Source organism: Gymnoscopelus braueri (genome assembly GCF_963280865.1).
Source record: "Gymnoscopelus braueri genome assembly, chromosome: 11".
NCBI classification, from domain to species: domain Eukaryota; kingdom Metazoa; phylum Chordata; class Actinopteri; order Myctophiformes; family Myctophidae; genus Gymnoscopelus; species Gymnoscopelus braueri.
The window spans coordinates 49,532,213-49,555,688 of record NC_137613.1 but is presented as its reverse complement, the minus strand read 5'-3'; the positions used below and the strand labels follow the sequence as shown (position 1 = coordinate 49,555,688).

General features: G+C 41.0%; 2 protein-coding genes and 1 long non-coding RNA gene across 3 annotated transcripts; all 3 read left to right on the top strand.

The window, feature by feature from the left end:
- Positions 1 to 9,367: 9,367 nt before the first annotated feature.
- Positions 9,368 to 13,366, top strand: LOC308095695 (NACHT, LRR and PYD domains-containing protein 1b allele 3-like; the record flags this gene model as incomplete). Its single annotated transcript, XM_080442738.1, has 5 exons — positions 9,368 to 9,467; positions 11,278 to 11,354; positions 12,195 to 12,240; positions 12,441 to 12,683; positions 13,308 to 13,366. The coding sequence occupies exons 2-5, from the start codon at positions 11,307 to 11,309 to the stop codon at positions 13,364 to 13,366; spliced, it is 396 nt and encodes a 131-aa protein (XP_080298864.1). The 5' UTR covers positions 9,368 to 9,467; positions 11,278 to 11,306.
- Positions 13,367 to 14,029: 663 nt separating this feature from the next.
- Positions 14,030 to 15,310, top strand: LOC308095252. The gene is made up of 3 exons (XR_013934053.1): positions 14,030 to 14,108; positions 14,949 to 14,994; positions 15,195 to 15,310. It is a non-coding gene; the product is annotated as an uncharacterized lncRNA (long non-coding RNA).
- A 12-nt stretch (positions 15,311 to 15,322) lies between these two features.
- LOC308095694 (protein NLRC3-like) lies at positions 15,323 to 21,674 on the top strand (the record flags this gene model as incomplete). The annotated part of the gene is made up of 8 exons (XM_080442737.1): positions 15,323 to 15,437; positions 15,668 to 17,438; positions 17,531 to 17,704; positions 17,796 to 17,969; positions 18,061 to 18,234; positions 18,326 to 18,499; positions 21,316 to 21,465; positions 21,602 to 21,674. 8 exons carry the CDS (start codon positions 15,323 to 15,325, stop codon positions 21,672 to 21,674), a joined length of 2,805 nt encoding a protein of 934 aa, XP_080298863.1.
- Positions 21,675 to 23,476: the final 1,802 nt, after the last annotated feature.

The window sequence follows — 23,476 nt, the reverse complement described above, 5'->3', positions numbered from 1 at the left end:
GGTGTTGGCTGTCTATATTTTGGAACTGGGTAGTAGGGAGTCCATTTTTGTGTGACACCTGGTGACCCCTAGGCCAGGTCATAACAGTTCTCAAAGTGGGGTCCGGGCACCCCAAGGGTGGGGGGGGATGGGGGGGTTCTAGGGGGTCCTCTGCAAAATTATATTAATACAGCATCACAATCATTTTAACCACTTTACCCATTCATAATAGTCCAAGAGCTTAGCTCCCAAATACAAAGGAATCGTTCAGTTTGTGATAAAAGCATGAAATTTGGTACACTTATAGCTAAAAAAAGCCAAAAAGAATTGGATATGGAGCCATCATGAATTTTCAACATGGCGCCCATGGCAGCCATTTTTCAAAATGGCCGCCAGCAACAACTGTTTTCTTATGAATGATGGATATAATGATATTTCAGACTTATTTACTATACATAGTACTTGGTAAATGTCTTTTGGATAATAGAAAATTGTCATCGAATATTCAAGATGGCCGCCATTTTTCAAGATGGCAGCCGTCACTTGTATGATATGGGTTATCTCGGTGTCAAATCAGTAATTTTTTATGATGCAGAATTCAAATTTGGAACTATGGAATTGGCCAGAAGCTTCCTTCTACCTCACAACTGAATATGACCACTGTTTCTTTCAAGATGGCAGCCGTATAGCCGAAATAAAAATTATAATGGCAAGAAAAGAGAGCTATTATCTATTTTATTGGAATAAAAATGTTGATCCAATAAACAAAAAAAATCCCTATATCTGCAAAATGAAAACAACTGAACCATTCGATGAATGGAAATGTAATAGAGTGGATGTTGAAGCACAGCCAGGGCACACTGGTGACACCACTGCTGTGAAACTCGGCATGGGGTTCAGTGCCAGCTAAATACACTCCGCTTAATAATGCCATATTTTCTGTAATTAATGTGCTGGTTGTGGTGATAGTTTAGTGGTAGTGTAGTTTAGTTTACTAAATGCTATCTAATGTTAGCCCCACATCTACTTATAGTTTACATATTTAGATGTAGTTAGATAGCTGCACCTGAATGGACAGGATGTGCCAGCGTGGGAGAGCCGAGCCTCCCGCAAAGTGTGATCTGACCTCCGTGACCTCCGAGAAGTGTGATCTGCTTCCATGCCTGGAACAAGTTCACAGTGCATACTCTGACAGTCCAAAGGTTACCTGTACCATAGATGGAGCAGCCATCATCCAGATGCTGAAACCAAGTTCAGTTAAAACCTTCAATGACTATGCCCATGTGATCTTCATTCCATATCTGACCAGAAAATTTGAAAGTGTGTCGAGGCTTGATCTGGTGTGGGACCGCTACTTGTCTGAGTCTCTGAAAGCTTCTACAAGAGCAAAGCGTGGGACTGGGATTCAGAGACGTGTGGTAGGTGATGCAGCCATTCCCAGGAACTGGCAAAACTTTCTTAGAGTTGACAGCAATAAGACTGAGTTGTTTGCCTTTCTCTCAAATGCTCTGCTCAGATCGTTAGCGCAGGAGGATAAACAGCTTGTTGTCACTAGTGACATGGAAGTCCTTTGCAAGCCACCACTCCCAGATGGGTCTTCAATTGCTCCTTGTACGCATGAGGAAGCTGATAGTCACATGTTATTACACGTAGCTAATGCAGCAAGAAATGGCCATCATAAAATTATGATTCAAACGGTTGATACTGATGTTGTGGTGCTAGCTGTGGCAGTGGCTCAGACTCTACAGCCAGAGGATGAGCTTTGGTTGGCTTTCGGAACTGGAAAGAATTTCCGATACTTGGCAGCTCATGAAATTGCAGCAGGGCTAGGGCCTGAGAAAGCACGCGCACTACCATTGTTCCATGCATTGACAGGTTGTGACACTGTGTCAAGCTTTGCTGGCCATGGGAAAAAGACTGCGTGGGCTGTAGGACTGTGTTTCCTGAGCTTACACATGCCCTGTTGAAATTGTCTTCAGCACCAAATGACATACCACAGGAGGTAATGACCACAATTGAGAGGTTTATTATCTTACTCTATGACCGAACCAGCACATGCACAGAAATGGATACGGCAAGGAGGAAGTTATTTGCAAAGAGGCACAATGTACAATCAATCCCTCCGACCAAGGCTGCCCTAGAAGAGCATGTCAAGAGAGCAGTATACCAAGGAGGCCACGTGTGGGGTCAAGTGCTGGTGTCATCACCAGAACTACCTTCACCGTGCAAATGGGGCTGGTCAAAGACATCTGAGGGGGACTATGAACCCTTCTGGACATGCCTACCAGATGCAGGCAATGCAATATCATATTATATCCATCATTCATAAGAAAACAGTTGTTGCTGGTGGCCATTTTGAAAAATGGCTGCCATGGGCGCCAGGGCCGCACCAAGGGTAGTGCGAACGGTGCGGCCGCACAGGGCCCCGCGCTTGGGGGAGCCCCGCAAAAAAACGAAAAAAAAAAATTAACAGAATCACATTTATTAAGAGTTATAAAAAGAAATAACCGCAAATAACCACCAAAAACTCGGAAATATCCGCCGAAGCGCGCGCGCGGGGACGGGGGCGCACGCGAGTTCGCACAGGGCCCCGCATTTCTCCCGCACGGCTCTGATGGGCGCCATGTTGAAAATTCATGATGGCTCCATATCCAATTCTTTTTGGAATAGCTTTGGCTATAAGTGTACCAAATTTCATGCTTTTATCACAAATTGAACGATTGTTTTGGTTATCTGCTGCACTATAATATGAATGAATGCTAGCAGCGCGGCATGAAGCACTATTATCTGCCATGTATCTGCTATTTTTAACCTTTTTGGAGAATCTTGAAAATGATGAATATATATATATATTTTTTTAACACAAATCTTCTCTTCTGGGGGGGCGGGGTCCCTGGCACAGAACATCTTCAGATGGGGGGTCCGTGGCCAAATACATTATACACAATTTGGGGGTCCTTGACATGAAATACTGGTGCAGAGTACGTACTGCATTGCTGCATATATAATGGTGCAGAAAGCAGCCTTTTCAGGTTGGTGGGGTTTTCTACAATGTAAATTGAGGTGAAACTGGTTATCAGTTTCACCTCAGGGGTTTTTCCAGAGAATTTAGCTGAGTTTGAGGACGTTATTGACCACAGTTGAAGTCAGTCACTCTGTATTATTGATGGCGGATCAGCTCAGCAGCGTCTTTCCTTTGACCATCCCCTCTGCAGATGAAGGTAAAATGTATGATTTATAATCCGGATTAGATATAATCAAGGATCCCATTGCTATTACACATGGTTGGTGTTGCCGGGCAGAAACCTTTTATCTCCACTATCTCTCATTTTTTTAAATAAATGAATGCCCTACTTCATCGTACAATAGTGTCAGGCAAATGTAGCAAAAATAGCAGATCTACAAACTTATATTGTGTTGTGATGCGACACACTGTAAGCTTGTATATCTGCTATTTTTGACTCACCTCTTCAGACTCCACCTCAGCCCAGCATAGCACTTTTCGTATAGCAGCCTTGACGACCTTGCAGGCTTATGCAACGGTTAAAATGTAATTTATGTAATGACAGATGCCAGGTTAATTTGTTGACCTGGCATCAGTTTGTATAGTTTCAATGTACAGACTATTTATCTTTTTAAATTATACTGCTTAGACTGATACATTCTTGGTTTATCTATGATCCTAGATGACTATTTATATGCATTTGATGTATAACCTCATGTAGCCTATACCTTGCTTACTGTAAATCGCTCTGGATTAAGAACATCTGCTAAATGCCTAAATTGTAAAATTGTAAACGAACATCCTAATAACAACCATTAATGAACAGTCAATATGATACTATAAGTCCTTATTTATATAGTTATATAGTTATTAACCTTACTATTAAAATAGTAATTTTATTATTTGTAATATCATTGTCAATACACTTATTGTTACATTATTAGACCCTAAAGTGCTTATCAATCATATTATTTGTTAATAAGGCTATGTTTAAAATAGCAATGTTAACACATTTATTGTTATATTATAAGACCATAATAAACATTAATTAATAGTTAATAAGGAGCTTATAAGTCATTAAAAGATGCTTATTGATCATTATGTGTTAAGAAGGCTATGTCATTCTCAATATTATCATTGTTTATTGTTAGATTATAAGACATTTATTTATTTAAAAAGTGGTGCCCAGAAATACCTGGTGCCCACCATTCTGGTTACCTTTTAAATGTATGTATTGTGTGTACATTCATTGAGATCACATTGAGATAATTTCTAACAATTATGTCTGGTCTCTTTATAATGATCAGTGGTGGAAAGTAACTAAGTACATTTACTTAAGTATTATACTTAAGTACAATTTTGAGGTATTTGTACTTTATTTGAGTATTTCCCATTTCCAATACTTTTACTTCTACTCCACTACATCTCGGATCGAAATATTGTACTTTTACTCCACTACAATTATTTGAAAACTTTAGTTACTGGTTACTTTGTAGATTTGGATTATTATTACAAAACATACATTAACACATTACCTGCCATTCACGGTTATACTCGTGAATCAAAATCTACCCCTTTATCTGCCACCCACGGTTAGAACCGTGGATGGGTCTTTTCATTGATTTACTGTATATTACACTGTTGCGCAGCTTGTACGTTAATATCATTCATCTAAATGACGGAGAAGTTGAAAAATCACGTGTTTCAGTCACATGATCACACAAAACAGTTATTACAAAACACTAAAGCCGTGATAAGGGGTCCGCCACTCCGCTCGGATCAAACTTTGATCAAGTTTGAACCGAGCAGGCGAGCACATTGCTAGACTAGGCTGTGAGCAGTGAAAGCATCCGCGGCAAGCGTGCGTGTGCCCGTGAAATTCTCGCACACACGCCCGCGCACAGGGATGAACTGTTCCTGACCCTACACCCAACTATAAATTGTGCACCCAACCCAAACGTTTACACATCTTGGTTCTTATCTGCCCGTGATTGAGAGACGAGGATACGCGTTCCCGTGACATTCTCGCGCTCGTGCTCGTATATGCATACGCGCCGATCAGTTACACAGTCAAGACAGACTGTAAGCGGTCTACGCGCATGTTACCGCTCGGGTCTGTTCTGACCGCGCCGCCATCAATGTTATTTTGAAAACAAATAAAGAAAACCTCACCGATGAGCATGATCCAGAGATCTTGCAGCCTGTGCGTGTACGCACGTGCGAGGGTTTCATGGGACTACCCGCGCGCCTCACTGTCGCTGTGACTCCGTGGATGAAGTTTTATTTCTTCGTTATGGATAGATAGATCCGTGCCATTGGAGAGGAGTCGAGACTAAGGTAATGCTCGGCTCGCGTGTGTGTGTGTGTGTGTGTGTGTGTGTGTGTGTGTGTGTGTGTGTGTGTGTGTGTGTGTGTGTGTGTGTGTGTGTGTGTGTGTGCGACACTCACAGACACTGTCGTGAGTGTCGTCTTCTGCCGAGTGAAAATAGCCGACCTACAAGCTCACAACCTCTGAGCTTGTAGATCGGCTATTTTCCTAATATGTTTTATAATATTATAAACTGCTGTGTGGACTATTAGTACATTTTAGATCGACATAGTCGTAGTACACATATCTTACTTTGTTTTCATAGACCTGGTTGCTTGTTTCTCTCGCAAAATACCTGGCACCCTTTGGGATCTGCAGGTTTTGACGTCACTACTTCAGTGGTTCTCAACCTGTGGATCGGGACCACAACGGAGCTCACAGGTCTTGTAACAGAGGTTTACTGTTACTGCTTCTAAGGACTGTATTTCTCATAGGCTGGCTATTCTATACTATTGACCGTCGCAAGTGCTATTGACGGCAGGCCCGGATATGGTCCTTAATCACCCACCTTGATGTGGTGAATAGGCCTGGTATTTATATAGGTATTAGATTACTATTATTGCTATTACTACTTATGACTGCCTCTGCTTCCATCTGACGGCGTCGTAGCATTTATAGGTAGGATATGATGTCATGCGGTCGTAAGACTACGTCAGGGACGTAGTGCCGTATCGCTGTCGTCATCTTCGTAACAGGTCTAGTTCAAATATGATTATTTTGGGGGCTCACACGGTATGAGTCACACCCCGAAAAGGTTGAAAACCACTGCAAAGATTATCGAATCAGGTCTGTGTGAGAGAGAGACAGAGAGAGACAGACAGACAGACAGACAGAGGGGAGGAAGAGAGGAAGAAGAAGAAGAGAGGGCTAGCTTATAGATCTGCTATTTTCACAATATTTATCTGTGGAACCAGTCAAACAAAATGGGGGTACCCCCAGTTCAAATATGATTATTTTGGGGGGTCACAGCCTGAAAAGGTTGAGAACCACTGCATAGATTATCGAATCAGGTCTATTTGGTTGCAAATGTTAGAGACATCTCACTGTGTGAGAGAGAGACAGACAGACAGACAGACAGACAGACAGACAGACAGACAGACAGACAGACAGATGGGAGGAATAGTCCGGGCCCTTAAGTCCATTTTTATGTTACAATAGTTCACTTTGTGATACAAGCGCCAAATTTGGCATGAACAATGCCTAGGACCTACTTTTGCAGAAAAGCCCGTTAGCCACGCAAAAAAAACCAATATGGCTGCCATTTTCCAAAATGGCTGCTGGCAAAAGAAATTGTATGTGTATTTTGACCTGGATCGTGATTGGATTTTGATTATTTTGGTATCAACATATAGTTTTGACTCCCCCCGCCGCCTCCCCCCGTTAGCTACGCGAAAAAAAAACCAATATGGCTGCCATTTTCCAAAATGGCTTCAGGCAAAAGGCATTGTATGTGTATTTTCACCTGGATTGTGATTGGATTATCCAATTTTGATTATTTTGGCATCAGAATATAGTTTTGACTCCCCCCGCCCCCTCCCCCAGTTAGCCACGCAAAAATATGACTGCCACTTTCCAAAATGGCTGCTGGGGAAAGACATTTTATGTGTATTTTGACCTGGATTGTGATTGGAATTTGATTATTTTGGTATCAGCATATGAGTTTTTACCCCCCCCCCCCCATGTCTGGATCACAAATTGTTCTAATCGTCACATTTGCAGGCACTCAGCTGTGTGCACTGAAGGCCAAAGCGGTAGCGCTTGCATCTTGAAATTCAGTCTTGAGTCTTGTACCAGCATTTTGTCAGTTGTTCACAAATGTGGGCAAATGGTAGAGTGTCATCCACGCTACTTGCCAAATGTCATCTTCTGCTCGCCATCCCCAGCTGGCAGGGCATGCATTTGACATACAGTTGCCTGGCTTCAGACACGGGCAACTTAATAAGTGGCATGCTTTACATGATGTGCAAGAGATGCCTTGTAGGTGGAATGGCATCATAGGACCTCTGCTTCCATGCAAACAGGTAAAATCTTGCATAATCAACCCCGTCACCAGTGCTGTTTTTGTCATGCACTGTTACTGGTGGGTATTGACTGAGCTTCTGGAAGACATGAGACACTTCAGGCCACACTTACTGGGTTTCTGTCTTTTTGCCTTTTCCCACGAAAGGCTGACACAACCTCACATCCAGTGAAAGCGTGAAAGAAAAGGATGCCAATGGAATTTTCAGGGCCTATAGATTCTTCATTAAATCGTGAACTGGTAACCAACAACAATACAGTACAGTACAGTGCTGTTCAATAACAATACAGCACAGTACAGCACAGTACAGGTTTGTGCTGTACAATAACAGAAAAGTACAGTAGAGTAAAGTACAGTGCTGTATAATAACAGTACAGTACTGTTTTGTAATGTGTTAGTTTGTCCTGTTTTAAGTGGTTACTTAGTTTTTACTTTACTGTTGTGTTTGTTTTATTTTGTCGTAACGTTTCGTGTCTTGTCTCGTTACCTTGTGATTCGTTTTATTTCTCCACCTGTGTCCCGTTAGTCCCTTAGCTCAGTGGTGCGCATTCTGCGCAACCTTTTTACAGTACACCCTCAGAAAACATTTGGATTATCCAATCACAATCCAGGTCAAAAACCACATAAAATGTCTTTCGCCAGCAGCCATTTTGGAAAATGGCTTATATAAAAAAAAATTGCGTGGCTAACGGGGGGAGGGGGCAGGGGGGAGTCAAAACTATATTCTGATGCCAAAATAATTTCAATCCAGGACAGTTAAAAAAAACATGCTAAATGTCTTTAGCTGGCAGCCATTTTGGAAAATGGCAGCCATATTGTTTTTTTTTTGCGTGGCTAACAGGCTTTTGTGAAAAAGTAGGTCCAGAAGAAACTTTGTGGAAAATTTAGAGCTTGGATCACAAAGTGAACTATCGTGTCACTAACCGCCCTGGCTAGAAGAGAGGAAGAAGAAGAGAGGGCTTGTAGATTTGCTATTTTCACAATATTTATCTGTGGAACCAGTCAAACAAAATGGGGGTCCCCTGTTCAAATATGATTATTTTTGGGGGTCACGCCCTGGCATCCCTTATTTGCTATTTGTTGCTATGAATACAGGTGTGGCTTGAGATTTTGACTTGCCCATCGGTGTGGCTTGGGCACAAAAGGTTTGAAAACCAGTGCAGTATAGAATATAGGACTGGAAAATAAGTCTTCTCATGAAGCTCTCGATGACCAATGTATTGATGTTGTACTTTGAACTTTGAATTATTATTATTATTTATTATTTGATGTATATAACTTGAGTTGAACATTTTTGTTTGAAATGAGCTGAAATAAGCTTGCACTTTGGAGTGAAACAAAGCCATAAATGTACACTCAAAAGCATTTAACTTTTTTTTAGTAGTATCAGTCATGTAAACAAGTATTGTTTACATGACGGATGTCAATGAAGGCGCAAAGTAAATGTCAAACACTTTTGAAATCATTTTTATGCCTCTAACATCAGTTTTTGGTGAAAACAAGCTGTATTCAACTACCTCTAGCTAAAAAACGGAACATGCTATCAACTCACTTTTTCTTCCAGATGAAAGAAGAGATTCTAATCTTTGTTTAGATATATAATTTATTGTGTTCATAGTCATAGCACAAAATATTCTGTGGGTCATCAAAGATGAGTCAGAATGGTCAAAATTCCTGGCACTGACAGCGGCCTGTTCTAGAAAGCCCTCTGGCAGGGAATGTGTTAACCACTTCAGCCCAATATAAATGTCAGCCATTTGAAAATAGCAGATCTACAAGCTCACAATGCGTCGCAGATCTGCTATTTTCAAAAGATTCTTATACATTTTATACATTTGAAAACTTGTGAAACGGGACATTCTGCATAATGAGTACTTTCTACTTTTGGTATTTTTACACCAATACTTTTGTACATTTTTAATTCCGTAATTTTACTTTTAACAGAGTATTTCTACAGTGCAGTATTGATACTTTTACTTAAGTAAAACATGTGAGTACTTTTTCCACCACTGATAATGATTTATTGCCTTTGCTTTCAGTGATGTCCAGATAGAGACACCAGATAACAACAGATGGTACTGAACGTCATTCCATTGGTGAGTCATAAATTAAGTCTCAGAGCTGTCTGTTTGGCAGATACACATTTCCTTTAAGAAGTAAACACACCATTTCACCCAGCCTACTTCAACTACAATCCATAATAAGTAAACACATCTCTATCTGTTTTGTATTTCCTTGAAGTGGGTCTTGATGTGGTTAATATGCACCACCCACTGGACTCCTTGTAAAACTGCACCACCTGATCTCTGATTTTTCGGATGTAGAGTTTTAAACCGATTCATCATCTTAGAGCTGGACTGACCACTTAGCTAGGTTTGACTCCATTGTAATTTTTTGGGTGGTCCCTCCCTGCACACGCCGCACATCTTTTGGGGTGGTCCTTGCTGTGTTCTGCACTTTTCATTCTAATTTACAAGAGTTATAAACTCACTCAGATTCAGTCAACAGCTTGTTGATGTCACGGTTATTATGATGCAGAACAGGTTTCTAATGATAAACTATTAAAACTATAATAAATCTGCTTACCAATAGGCTCTATGTGCAGCAGCCATATTGGAAATACATTGATCTAATGAAGGCTCTGTTCCATTCTGGTCAAACAGAGTCAGGGTGCTGATATTGTGCATGTTGGCTCACTGGAAACACTCTGCTACACCAGTGGGTCTCAAAATGTGGTCCAGGGACCCTCTCATGGTTCATTTAGGGGGTTCGAAATGGCCCCTTACGGGTGTGTAACTCTGAGAGTGTACAAAATTGTTACATTTAATTTTTTCAATAAATTGCTCCTATTTTTTAGGAGGCGGAGCATGTCGCAAAATTATATTAATGCTGGTCCAGTCAGAAACAGAACTGAAACCATGGGGCTCTTCTATCTATTGCTACATACATTTAATTTGTTCTGTGTATATCCACGGAACAATCCGCCGATGTTTCTTCAAATTGAAGCATGTGTAAAATACTTATATTACAGACTGGTTGGAGTCATCTGGAGGAAGAGATACAATGTTCTTGGTGGTCTTTGTAACTGGACAGGATGTGAATGTGACAAACTCGAAAAGAGAAAAAATATCAATTAGACAGAATATTATGTTTAAAAGCAGCTCTCATTCTGAATGTCCATTTCCAGTGATGTTGAGCCACATCCGTAATGAAATGATTGTGATGTGTTATGGATGGATTTTATAGTTTAAAAACACTGTCCAATATCCTTTTGATTATATTTCCGACAAGTTGGAAATATTCTGATCATTTCCACACTATTTGTTTCAATAATTTGTTTGAGCTCATGGGTAACTACTGTATCTGCTCCGACCTGCTGCCGTCACATGAGATTACTTCCACATTCAGCACATCAAATGTATTTGTTGATAGACATGCACACTGTGATAGATAGATAGAGAGAGAGAGAGAGAGAGAGAGAGAGAGAGAGAGATGCAAAATGCTGAAGTAATCTGATGTGATGTCACCAGGTCAGAGCAGCTACGCTGTAGTTACACAAAGCTCTCGTTCTTAAAAAAAGATACTTACATTTTATATATATATATATATATATATATATATATATATATATATATATATATATATATATATATATATATATATATTTAATGATTGCATGGATAGAGTTTGAATTAAATGAGCTAATCTAGGTCTAATGGTCTTACAATGGAGATCATGCCCCCAACAAGGGACACGGCTTTGGCGGTCTGATATATTATTCTTGTGAAACTAATTATGATTTTTTTCTTTTCACTTTCGGAGAGTTTTTTATGTTGAATGTTGTTTTTTGGTTTAGTTTTTCTTCATTAAGAGTAAACTTAACTGTGACATGGTGTTATTGTGCAGGTTCTGTGCTGTCATTTGTAAAGCCCAGAATGGAGGACCAGTCACCTTCAGCATCAGTGGCAGCTCCACAGACCCAGGTACAGTACATCTGTTTACTGTTGTCTTCTTTATTCACAGCTTTACTTTATTTGTTTGTTTAGACGGATGCTGTATGAACAGTAATGTAATGTAAATACACCAGACTTATAGCTCATTTTCATCCGCAATCCCCACAAAAACACATCAGAACAAGCAACACAAGAGTACATTACATTTCAAAAGGAAAACAGAACAGAGATACACATGAATCGTCACACCTGTAAAATACCAGTTTGTTAAACAATAATCAATGTGCGATAAAAATATACATCACATCACACAGCTGTAACACAAACTCAGAATTAGCTGCATTTGAGTGCAAATGTTTCCACATGTTATACGATCATGTTCTATTCATTAAATAAAGTGCGGACATCATTGGAAAAAACAAAAAAGGTGTGGGTCTCTTAGCATGACCTTTCATAACTTTTTGTCAATAGTAGCCTAACATGACAAAATTTGCCTCACTGCAACCTATGGTCAAAGGTCAACCTATAGTCAGCCTATGTCAATTTCAAAATATGCAATATTAATTAACTTATATGTCTCCAGTCTCCACAAGTTGTCATTCAATTCTACTGAAATATTTGACAATAGTTTTGCATATGTATTACCATTTTGACGTCTGAAACCGGTTGATTGCTGTGTTTACAATTTACTGTTTACCCTGAAGTATAAATTAAGCTTAAGGCCTAATGCCAAATGAAATATTGCATTGCATATACCACCCCATTGCATATGTTGATGCAATGGGGTGGTTATTGCTAAGTACAAGATGTAATGTTGAACAATAGCACTCAGGCATGATATGATTAAAATAACATGACTGTGTACAACAGGATGCTGGTGACGGCTTGACTTCAGAAAAGACGGATGCAGAAAAAGGTGAGCTTTTTCTGGTGCTACCTTCTGTTTACCAGGATGTACATACTCAATATCATATTCCCAAACTATGAAACTACCAGTTATTCCACCACTATTCTTGTGGGGATGTACAGATGCAGAGAGCTTTATTTTGCATTCACATAATGAACATTTTCTGTGATACATTTATCTCAACCACTCTCTTTTTCTCTTACAAACAGCACATTTTGTGATCCGGCAGAGGGCAGAGTTGATTCAAAAGGTTTCCACTGTCATGCCTATAGTGGATAGTCTAGGAACCATGATCCATCCTGAGCTTTATGACAAGATTAAAGCCGAGAAGACAAGCATGGACCAAATGAGAGAACTGTACATGGCGATGCTCGATCAAGGGGGAACAGCCATCCAAGCAGCATTTTACAATGCCCTTAAACGACACCAACCAGACCTGTCGGAGAGGCCAGGTAGGACCTTATTTACTGCTAAATTAATATTATTAGTAGTATATGTTATACCAACTTCCCCAAAGCAATAACATATTATGAGAAATTAAGCTCCTCAATTGGATCACACAATTTATTAGAGCTCAGCAACAACCATAGAACCAACCATATCATTACAAAGACCTCTCAATGAGGACCACATTTACCACAAAATATTCTGTGGGTCATCAAAGATGAGTCAGAATGGTCAAAATTCCTGGCACTGACAGCGGCCTGTTCTAGAAAGCCCTCTGGCAGGGAATGTGTTAACCACTTCAGCCCAATATAAATGTCAGCCATTTGAAAATAGCAGATCTACAAGCTCACAATGCGTCGCAGATCTGCTATTTTCAAAAGCTTCTTATACATTTTATACATTTGAAAACTTGTGAAACGGGACATTCTGCATAATGAGTACTTTCTACTTTTGGTATTTTTACACCAATACTTTTGTATTTTTACTCAAGTACATTTTTAATTCCGTAATTTTACTGGTCTTTGTAACTGGACAGGATGTGAATGTGACAAACTCGAAAAGAGAAAAAATATCAATTAGACAGAATATTATGTTTAAAAGCAGCTCTCATTCTGAATGTCCATTTCCAGTGATGTTGAGCCACATCCGTAATGAAATGATTGTGATGTGTTATGGATGGATTTTATAGTTTAAAAACACTGTCCAATATCCTTTTGATTATATTTCCGACAAGTTGGAAATATTCTGATCATTTCCACACTATTTGTTTCAATAATTTGTTTGAGCTCATGGGTAACTACTGTATCTGCTCCGACCTGCTGCCGTCACATGAGATTACTTCCACATTCAGCACATCAAATGTATTTGTTGATAGACATGCACACTGTGATAGATAGATAGAGAGAGAGAGAGAGAGAGAGAGAGAGAGATAGATAGAGAGAGAGAGAGAGAGAGATGCAAAATGCTGAAGTAATCTGATGTGATGTCACCAGGTCAGAGCAGCTACGCTGTAGTTACACAAAGCTCTCGTTCTTAAAAAAAGATACTTACATTTTATATATATATATATATATATATATATATATATATATATATATATATATATATATATATTTAATGATTGCATGGATAGAGTTTGAATTAAATGAGCTAATCTAGGTCTAATGGTCTTACAATGGAGATCATGCCCCCAACAAGGGACACGGCTTTGGCGGTCTGATATATTATTCTTGTGAAACTAATTATGATTTTTTCTTTTCACTTTCGGAGAGTTTTTTATGTTGAATGTTGTTTTTTGGTTTAGTTTTTCTTCATTAAGAGTAAACTTAACTGTGACATGGTGTTATTGTGCAGGTTCTGTGCTGTCATTTGTAAAGCCCAGAATGGAGGACCAGTCACCTTCAGCATCAGTGGCAGCTCCACAGACCCAGGTACAGTACATCTGTTTACTGTTGTCTTCTTTATTCACAGCTTTACTTTATTTGTTTGTTTAGACGGATGCTGTATGAACAGTAATGTAATGTAAATACACCAGACTTATAGCTCATTTTCATCCGCAATCCCCACAAAAACACATCAGAACAAGCAACACAAGAGTACATTACATTTCAAAAGGAAAACAGAACAGAGATACACATGAATCGTCACACCTGTAAAATACCAGTTTGTTAAACAATAATCAATGTGCGATAAAAATATACATCACATCACACAGCTGTAACACAATCTCAGAATTAGCTGCATTTGAGTGCAAATGTTTCCACATGTTATACGATCATGTTCAATTCATTAAATAAAGTGCGGACATCATTGGAAAAAACAAAAAAGGTGTGGGTCTCTTAGCATGACCTTTCATAACTTTTTGTCAATAGTAGCCTAACATGACAAAATTTGCCTCACTGCAACCTATGGTCAAAGGTCAACCTATAGTCAGCCTATGTCAATTTCAAAATATGCAATATTAATTAACTTATATGTCTCCAGTCTCCACAAGTTGTCATTCAATTCTACTGAAATATTTGACAATAGTTTTGCATATGTATTACCATTTTGACGTCTGAAACCGGTTGATTGCTGTGTTTACAATTTACTGTTTACCCTGAAGTATAAATTAAGCTTAAGGCCTAATGCCAAATGAAATATTGCATTGCATATACCACCCCATTGCATATGTTGATGCAATGGGGTGGTTATTGCTAAGTACAAGATGTAATGTTGAACAATAGCACTCAGGCATGATATGATTAAAATAACATGACTGTGTACAACAGGATGCTGGTGACGGCTTGACTTCAGAAAAGACGGATGCAGAAAAAGGTGAGCTTTTTCTGGTGCTACCTTCTGTTTACCAGGATGTACATACTCAATATCATATTCCCAAACTATGAAACTACCAGTTATTCCACCACTATTCTTGTGGGGATGTACAGATGCAGAGAGCTTTATTTTGCATTCACATAATGAACATTTTCTGTGATACATTTATCTCAACCACTCTCTTTTTCTCTTACAAACAGCACATTTTGTGATCCAGCAGAGGGCAGAGTTGATTCAAAAGGTTTCCACTGTCATGCCTATAGTGGATAGTCTAGGAACCATGATCCATCCTGAGCTTTATGACAAGATTAAAGCCGAGAAGACAAGCATGGACCAAATGAGAGAACTGTACATGGCGATGCTCGATCAAGGGGGAACAGCCATCCAAGCAGCATTTTACAATGCCCTTAAACGACACCAACCAGACCTGTCGGAGAGGCCAGGTAGGACCTTATTTACTGCTAAATTAATATTATTAGTAGTATATGTTATACCAACTTCCCCAAAGCAATAACATATTATGAGAAATTAAGCTCCTCAATTGGATCACACAATTTATTAGAGCTCAGCAACAACCATAGAACCAACCATATCATTACAAAGACCTCTCAATGAGGACCACATTTACCATAATATGCACTCACTGATGTCCTCTGTTCTTTGGTCATTTTAGAAAGTCTTGCTGCTGCCTGTAAACAACAATTGATGTCTAATCTGACACAGAAGTTTAATTGTCTGTTTGAGTGGATCACAAGTCAAGGAAAGAAAGAAAAACTGAATCAGATCTTCACAGAGGTTTACATCACACAGGGAGGGAGTGGAGAGGTCAACAATGAACATGAAGTCAGACAGATTGAAAAATTGTCCGGGAAACCACCCACGAAAGAAACACAAATCAAATTCACAGACATTTTTCAACCTTTATCTGGAGAAAATGACCCAATCAGAAAAGTGATGATGAAGGGAGTGGCTGGCATCGGAAAAACAGTCCTAACTCAGAAGTACGCTCAGGACTGGGCAAAAGGCACATGCAACCATGAAATCGACTTCCTGTTTCCATTCACTTTCCGAATGCTGAATTTGGAGATGGAGACGAATTACAGCTTGGTGGGACTTCTTACTCTATTTTTTGGTGAAATCAAGGAATCAGTAATCTGCAGCTTCGCCAAGTACAAAGTTGCGTTCATCTTTGATGGCCTTGATGAGTGTCGGATTGCCCTAGACTTCCGCAACACTAAGATCTGCACTGATGTCACAAAGAAAACCTCAGTGGGTGTACTGGTGACAAACCTTATCAATGGAAACCTGCTTCCTACTGCTTGCATCTGGCTAACCACGCGACCTGCAGCAGCTGGTCTGATCCCTTCTGATTATTTCGACAGGGTGACAGAGGTGAGAGGGTTCACTGACCCCCAGAAGGAGGAGTTCTTCAAGAAGAGATTCAGTGGTGATGAGAACCAGGCCAGAATCATCTCACACATCCAGACATCACGAAGCCTCCACATCATGTGTCACATCCCAGTCTTCTGTTGGATCACTGCTAACGTTATGGAGGACATGTCGAGAACAGAGGAGAAAGGCCCGCTGCCAAATACCCAGACTGGGGTGTACATCCACTTCATGGAACTTCATTCCAAACACAAGGAGGACAAGTTTCTATACGGAACTGATGGAAAGTTTGATTCAAATCCAGAACAGGCCATTCTGTCTCTGGGAAAACTGGCTTTTAAACAGCTGAAGAAAGGCAACGTGATCTTCTATGAAAAAGACCTGAAAGAGTGTGGCATAGACCGAAATGCTGCACGGTACTCAGGAGTGTTCACACAGATCTTTCAAAAGGACCGCGGGATGCTCGGGGACACAGTGTTCTGCTTTGTCCATCTGAGTGTTCAAGAGTTTCTGGCTGCTCTCCATGTCTATAGCAGATGTGTCAGCCGGGGTGTCAACCTACTGTCAACCTTCAAATTGATGAAGTTTCAAAAGTTGACTCATCTCCACCAGAGTGCTGTAAACAAGGCCTTAGAAAGTCCAAATGGACACTGGGACTTGTTCCTTCGTTTCCTGCTGGGCCTCTCAGTGGAGACCAATCAGCCTCGCTTAAAAAGACTGTTGAAGCAGACAGGAAGTAGGTCACAGACCAATGAGGAAACAGTCAAGTACATCAAGAAGATGATCAGGAAGAATCCTTCTGCAGAGAGAAGCATCAATCTGTTCCACTGTCTGAATGAGCTGAATGATCATTCTTTAGAGGAAGAGATCCAGCAATACCTGAGATCAGGAAGTATTTCCAAAGACAAACTCTCTCCTGCTCAGTGGTCAGCTCTGGTCTTCGTGTTGCTGTCATCAGACAAGGAGCTGGAGCTGTTTGACTTGAAGAAATACCAAGCTTCAGAGGAGGCTCTTCTGATGCTGCTGCCAGTGGTCAAAGCCTCAAATAGAGCTCTGTAGGTGAACTGATAACTTCATACATTTAACATAAAAGGTCATCTTTATATTACATGATATTAAATATATGATTTTATAACTTTTTTAAAAGGCTCAGTGGCTGTAACCTATCAGAGAAATGCTGTGAGGCATTATCATCTGCTATCAGTTCCAAGTCCTCCAGCCTGAGGGAATTGGACCTCAGCAACAACGATCTACAGGATGTGGGAGTCAAAGAGCTCTCTGGTGGACTTGGGAGTCCAGACTGTAAACTGGAGACCGTCAAGTCAGTATTCCTTAACCTTTTCAACCAATTTCAGCTGGTGCACGTGCATATATATATTAAATATATGATTTTATAACTTGTTTCTCTTCAGCCTGAGTGGCTGTAACCTATCAGAGAAATGCTGTGAGGCGTTATCATCTGCTATCAGTTCCAAGTCCTCCAGCCTGAGGGAATTGGACCTCAGCAACAACGATCTACAGGATGTGGGAGTCAAAGAGCTCTCTGGTGGACTGGGGAGTCCAGACTGTAAACTGGAGACCGTCAAGTCAGTATTCCTTAACCTTTTCTACCAATTTCAGCTGGTGCATGTGCATATATTTATTAAATATATGATTTTATAACTTGTTTCTCTTCAGCCTGAGTGGCTGTAAGCTTTCAGAGAAATGCTGTGAGGCGTTATCATCTGCTATCAGTTCCAAGTCCTCCAGCCTGAGGGAATTGGACCTCAGCAACAACGATCTACAGGATGTGGGAGTCAAAGAGCTCTCTGGTGGACTTGGGAGTCCAGACTGTAAACTGGAGACCGTCAAGTCAGTATTCCTTAACCTTTTCAACCAATTTCAGCTGATGCACGTGCATATATATATTAAATATATGATTTTATAACTTGTTTCTCTTCAGCCTGAGTGGCTGTAACCTATCGGAGAAATGCTGTGAGGCGTTATCATCTGCTATCAGTTCCAAGTCCTCCATCCTGAGGGAATTGGACCTCAGCAACAACGATCTACAGGATTTGGGAGTCAAAGAGCTCTCTGGTGGACTGGGGAGTCCAGACTGTAAACTGGAGACCGTCAGGTCAGTATTCCTTAACCTTTTCAACCAATTTCAGCTGGTGCACGTGCATATATATAAGCAACAATGCAAATGAAATAATATGCTGCTTAAGTAGAAAATATAAAATGTTCACTACGTTGCACCCTTTATTCATTGAATTTGGCCTTCAATAGATCTGTATTAAAGAGTAATTTTTTTAAAATGTACTATACTTCATTCTCTCTGTGTAAACATCAGAGTTTGAGGAGAACTTAATCCCTTAAAACATGTAGAACTCTTTAAAGGAGTAGTTCACCCAAAAAAAATAATCGATTTAATTTTCTATGAATAGCACACCCCATGAAACCTTGAATTCATGGATTTGTTTTTGTTTTTGTCGCATTCCTAAGCCAATAATTTGATTACCGGCGGAAAGATGCTAATGTATCCGGTAGGAGACAAAAAGTAGACTATTTGTGTCTCCTACCAGAAATACACTGGTCATCAAATTATTGGCTCAGGAATGCGACTAAAACTATAAAAAATCACACCCAGTGTGAAGTGAGCGGTGATATTTATGAGTTATTAATTTCATCATGCATCTCGGTAGCCAATCACAGCACGTCCTGCGAAGTGACATGCTTACATTTTTTACATTATTATTAATTTCATCATGCGTCTCGCTAGCCAATCACAGCACGTCTGCGAAGTTTGAAGTTAATTTCATCATGTGTCTCGCTAGCCAATCACAGCACGTCCTGCAAAGCTTAGCCTATGGGCGTGTTTTCCACAGCATGGCGTCACAGCGAAAGACAAATTTTCACGACGGAAAGAAAAACTTTCACCACGGATGGGTCCTAAACCCTCTTATAGGAGCGGTTACACCGCTAAAAAATAATCCATGAATTCTAGGCTTCATGGGGTGTGTAATTGATAGAAAACTAGAAAAAGTGCTCCTCGGAGCACAAGTCTCCGCCAGGTCAGGTAGGTTATTATGGCCTCCTGGTGGCGCTATATGTGAAAAGGGTGCCATTTATTCCTCAACGTAGTGCAAATGTGCATTCAAAGTTTCACCGCAATCGGACGCTGCGTTCATGATTTGCTGCATTTTGTTCAAAATGGGCCACTCCTGCAAACATTACATGTCAACGTTAGCCAATCAGGATGGAATATGAAAAATCAAACAGATCACATGACTATAAAGATCATGTGTACCGATTTGCGTGAAATTTGGATCAAATCTGAAGGCTTAATATCAAAAAAAATGTTTTACATAAGTCTGCCTCCTGGTGGCGCTATAAAGGCAAATGTGAAAATGCAGGGCAAAGGTTTTTCCTTGGCCTCTAGAGAGTGTGCATACAAAGTTTCTTTTAATGACTATAGAGATACTGTGTACCGATTTGGGGGATTTTTGGCCAAAATCTGTAGGAGTACTGTTCGAAAATGTGTTTTGCACAAATCGGCCTCCTGGTGGCGCTATAAAAAGCCCATGTGAAAAATTTGGGGCAGAGGTTCTGCTCTGGCATCCAGGGAGTGTGTGTGCACAGTTTCGCTGCGATCAAGCCAACGGTGCCAGAGATTAGCTGTCCACAAAATGACAGAATGACACACGGACGGACGGACACACACACGGACGGACGGACAGGGGGTAAAACATACTCTCTCGCCATGCCTTTCGGCCTGGCGGAGACAATAAGTCCTTTTTTGGGTGAACTACTCCTTTAAACCTGTAGAACTCATTAAAACCAGGAAAGCATCTGTGTCATTACATACTTTGGCTATTAAAAAAAATTGCAGATATACAGTACAAGCTCATAATGCGTCACTTTGTGCCGCGCTATGAGCTTGCAAATCCATTTAACTCAGAAAACTCAAGATGAAATCAAATTAAGATAAAAGTGTTAATCCAAAACAAAACCAAAGTAAAGAGTTTTGATTAATTACCCAAAATACATTTTTTTGTCCTAATAAAATCAAAGCAAAATGTTAACCTGCTTATCAGTTAAAGTGTAGGTTGAAAAAGAAAATTCCTGAATGAGCAGCTGCTGCCCCTCTTTCTATCTCATAGTTAAATGCCCTCCTCCCCGTGAGGTTCTTCTTTAGTCCAGGCATTTCATTATTTTATGATTTGATGGCTGCCATGATGATCTTAACCCCACAGTTAATCGGCCTAACAGTAGCAGCTTAAGTGGCCACATATTAGGTAAAAAGGGATCCCAGCCATTCAGCTACTATTTCACTTATTTTATCTATTGTATCTGCTCCCACATGCATAATCTAATCTGTCAGCAGATCTCAAAACATACTTGGATAGGAGCTTTTCTTGGGGGCAGGCCTTTGATCAGGATTTAAACAGTGCTTTACCCAATCAAAATGGAGTGGGTGTGACTGATACGTAAACCTCTGCCTTGTGTGTGTTGTAAATGGGAACGTATCTAAAACAGTCAAAGGGGATGCATTGGATATAATAGTTCACTTCATGGGCTAGTGTAAGTCAGAGGTGAAACGTAGCACCCAAAAGTTGTTGAAACACAAAAAGGTTGGAGATAAAACTTTGTATTCTTTACTCAGTTTGGTCAACAGCCATTAGACAGTGAAGTGCAGAGAACTTGATACAACTTGGCCACTTGACTTTTATAAGGACCAAGCCCCATCAAACGAGTGTCAGCCCTCAGTTTCACATAGCAAAGGTTTTGTTTTGAAAAAGCAACAACATTGTATTGACATAACCTCTGTGTGTGTGTGTGTGTGTGTGTGTGTGTGTGTGTGTGTGTGTGTGTGTGTGTGTGTGTGTGTGTGTGTGTGTGTGTGTGTGTGTGTGTGTGTGTGTGTGTGTGTGTGTGTGTGTGCGCGCGTAGGTTGTCCCGCTGTATGATCACAAAGGAAGGCTGTACTTATCTGGTCTCGGCTCTGAGATCCAACTCCCATCTCAAAGTGTTGGATTTAAACTACAATCACCCAGGAGACGGAGTAAATCTCCTCTCTGCTCTACCACTGGAGACTCTGAGGTATGGAGAGAACTGCTGTCACTCATTGTAAATGTGTTCTAGTTGAGTAAAGAAATCATATGGTGATTCTGTACAATATTATTTAATGTTTGAATGGAATATGCAGACATTTACTTTGTATCTCCTCCACCCCCAGAGTCGAACATTGTGGCGAGTGCAGGCTGCACCCTTTGAAGAAGTGTAAGTGTGAATTATGTTTCATTCATTAAAATATTCAAGTATCACACATCCAGCTATGTAGATGAACAGCTCATATACACAGCAACATGTGACATTCACTCATTCACTTCCTACTGTGAATTAAGATCATAATCACTATAAGTGTAATGTGTTTTCATTCACAAGAATCCCCTGTAAATGGCTAAGGTTGTAACATTTTAAACATCCATCCATTGGAGTTGCGGTTCAGCCATCCGTGGCCCATACCCCCCCCCCCCCCAAACCCGCTACCACTGGCACAGGTGGAGCCTTTAGAGTTCTTATTATTTGGACATATTGCCTCAAAAGTAAAAGTACTCATTGTGCAGAATGTCATATTTCACAAGTTCAAAATGTATAAAAAATATTTTGAAAATAGCCGATCTACAAGCTCAAAATGTGTCACGATGCGACAAATTGTGAGCTTGTAAATCTGCTGTTTTCAAATGACCGAATTATATATAGGGCTGAAGTGTTTAGTGTATGTTTTGTAATAATAATCAAAATTCACAAAGTAACTAGTAGTTTTATTAGTACCGTAAGCAGTATGCTTACTATGGGATTTTATCGCCCCCTGGTGATGCGCAGAGCACAACACATTAGCTCCCGGTCACAATTCCTATTGGATAGGGTCATGTTACGCGAAACCGGTAAACCGGAAGGGTTATAAATACCCTCGCGTCACTTGGGCACTCCCTCATAAAACCTTCACTCTGCACGCCACATCGCGCACAGAAGGGGTTTTACGTAAGCATACTGCTTACGGTACTAATAAAACTGGGGTTACATACGTAACCCCTAGTTATTATAGCGTACCTTTCAGCAGTATGCTTACTATGGGACACATAAACGCCCCCTGGGGAGCCCCAGTTCAAAAACCCACCCATCCGCTCGCCCAAGGCCTCAGATCCCGCCCTTGGCAAGATCATGGCCCTCAGGCGCCCTTGACCCCTCGGGTCAGGACGTGGAAAAGGATTAAAGAGCAAGGCCCTGACAGACCAAAGTCCTGTCTCATGAAACTAGGAAGGTTAGACCCCAGTCCACCCACTAGTGACAAGAGAAACCAGGGCCTCCTCTCCCCCGGACCTAGCCTAGCCGGTCCAGGGGAGGCTAAAAAGCTGCTTAAGCGGGGAGAAAAAGCATGCCCCTAGGCACGCTCTGCATTCCCCTGGCTTGAACCAGCCACTACACCCAAGACTGTGTGCGCCATCTCAGATGCCGCCACGTCAAGGCTGTAAAAGGCCGCAAATGTCGAAGGAGACGACCAGTTAGCCACAGAGCATATCTCCTGCATCGACACCCCTCTGTAAAGGGCCCAAGATGCAGCAACACCCCGAGAAGAGTGGGCCCTCAGTCCCACCGGGACGACAGACCCACCACTCACATAGGCCAACCGAATCGCTTCCACGATCCATTTGGACAGAGTCGGTTTAGCCACGCCTTCCTCTGACCCCGGCCAAAGGAGACAAAGAGCTGAGACGACCCACGGCCGACCGCTGTCCTCTGACAGTAGAGCCGCAAGGCCCTCACCGGACAGCGACAGTGCAACCGCTTATCCTCCGCCGAAGTGAACGGCGGTGGATGGAAAGCCCCCAGTTCCACCGGGGCCCTGGCTACCACGCCGGTCTTAGACACAAAGGTCAAGTTAGGTTTCAGCAAAACCCTCTTGCCGTCGTCTGAAAACCACATGCAGTCCTGGCACACCGAGAGCGCCTGCATGTCACCGACACGTTTAGCCGTACATAGGGCCACCAGGAGCACCGTCTTGAGACTCATGATCTTCAGATCCACGGTCTCAAGTGGCTCAAAAGGG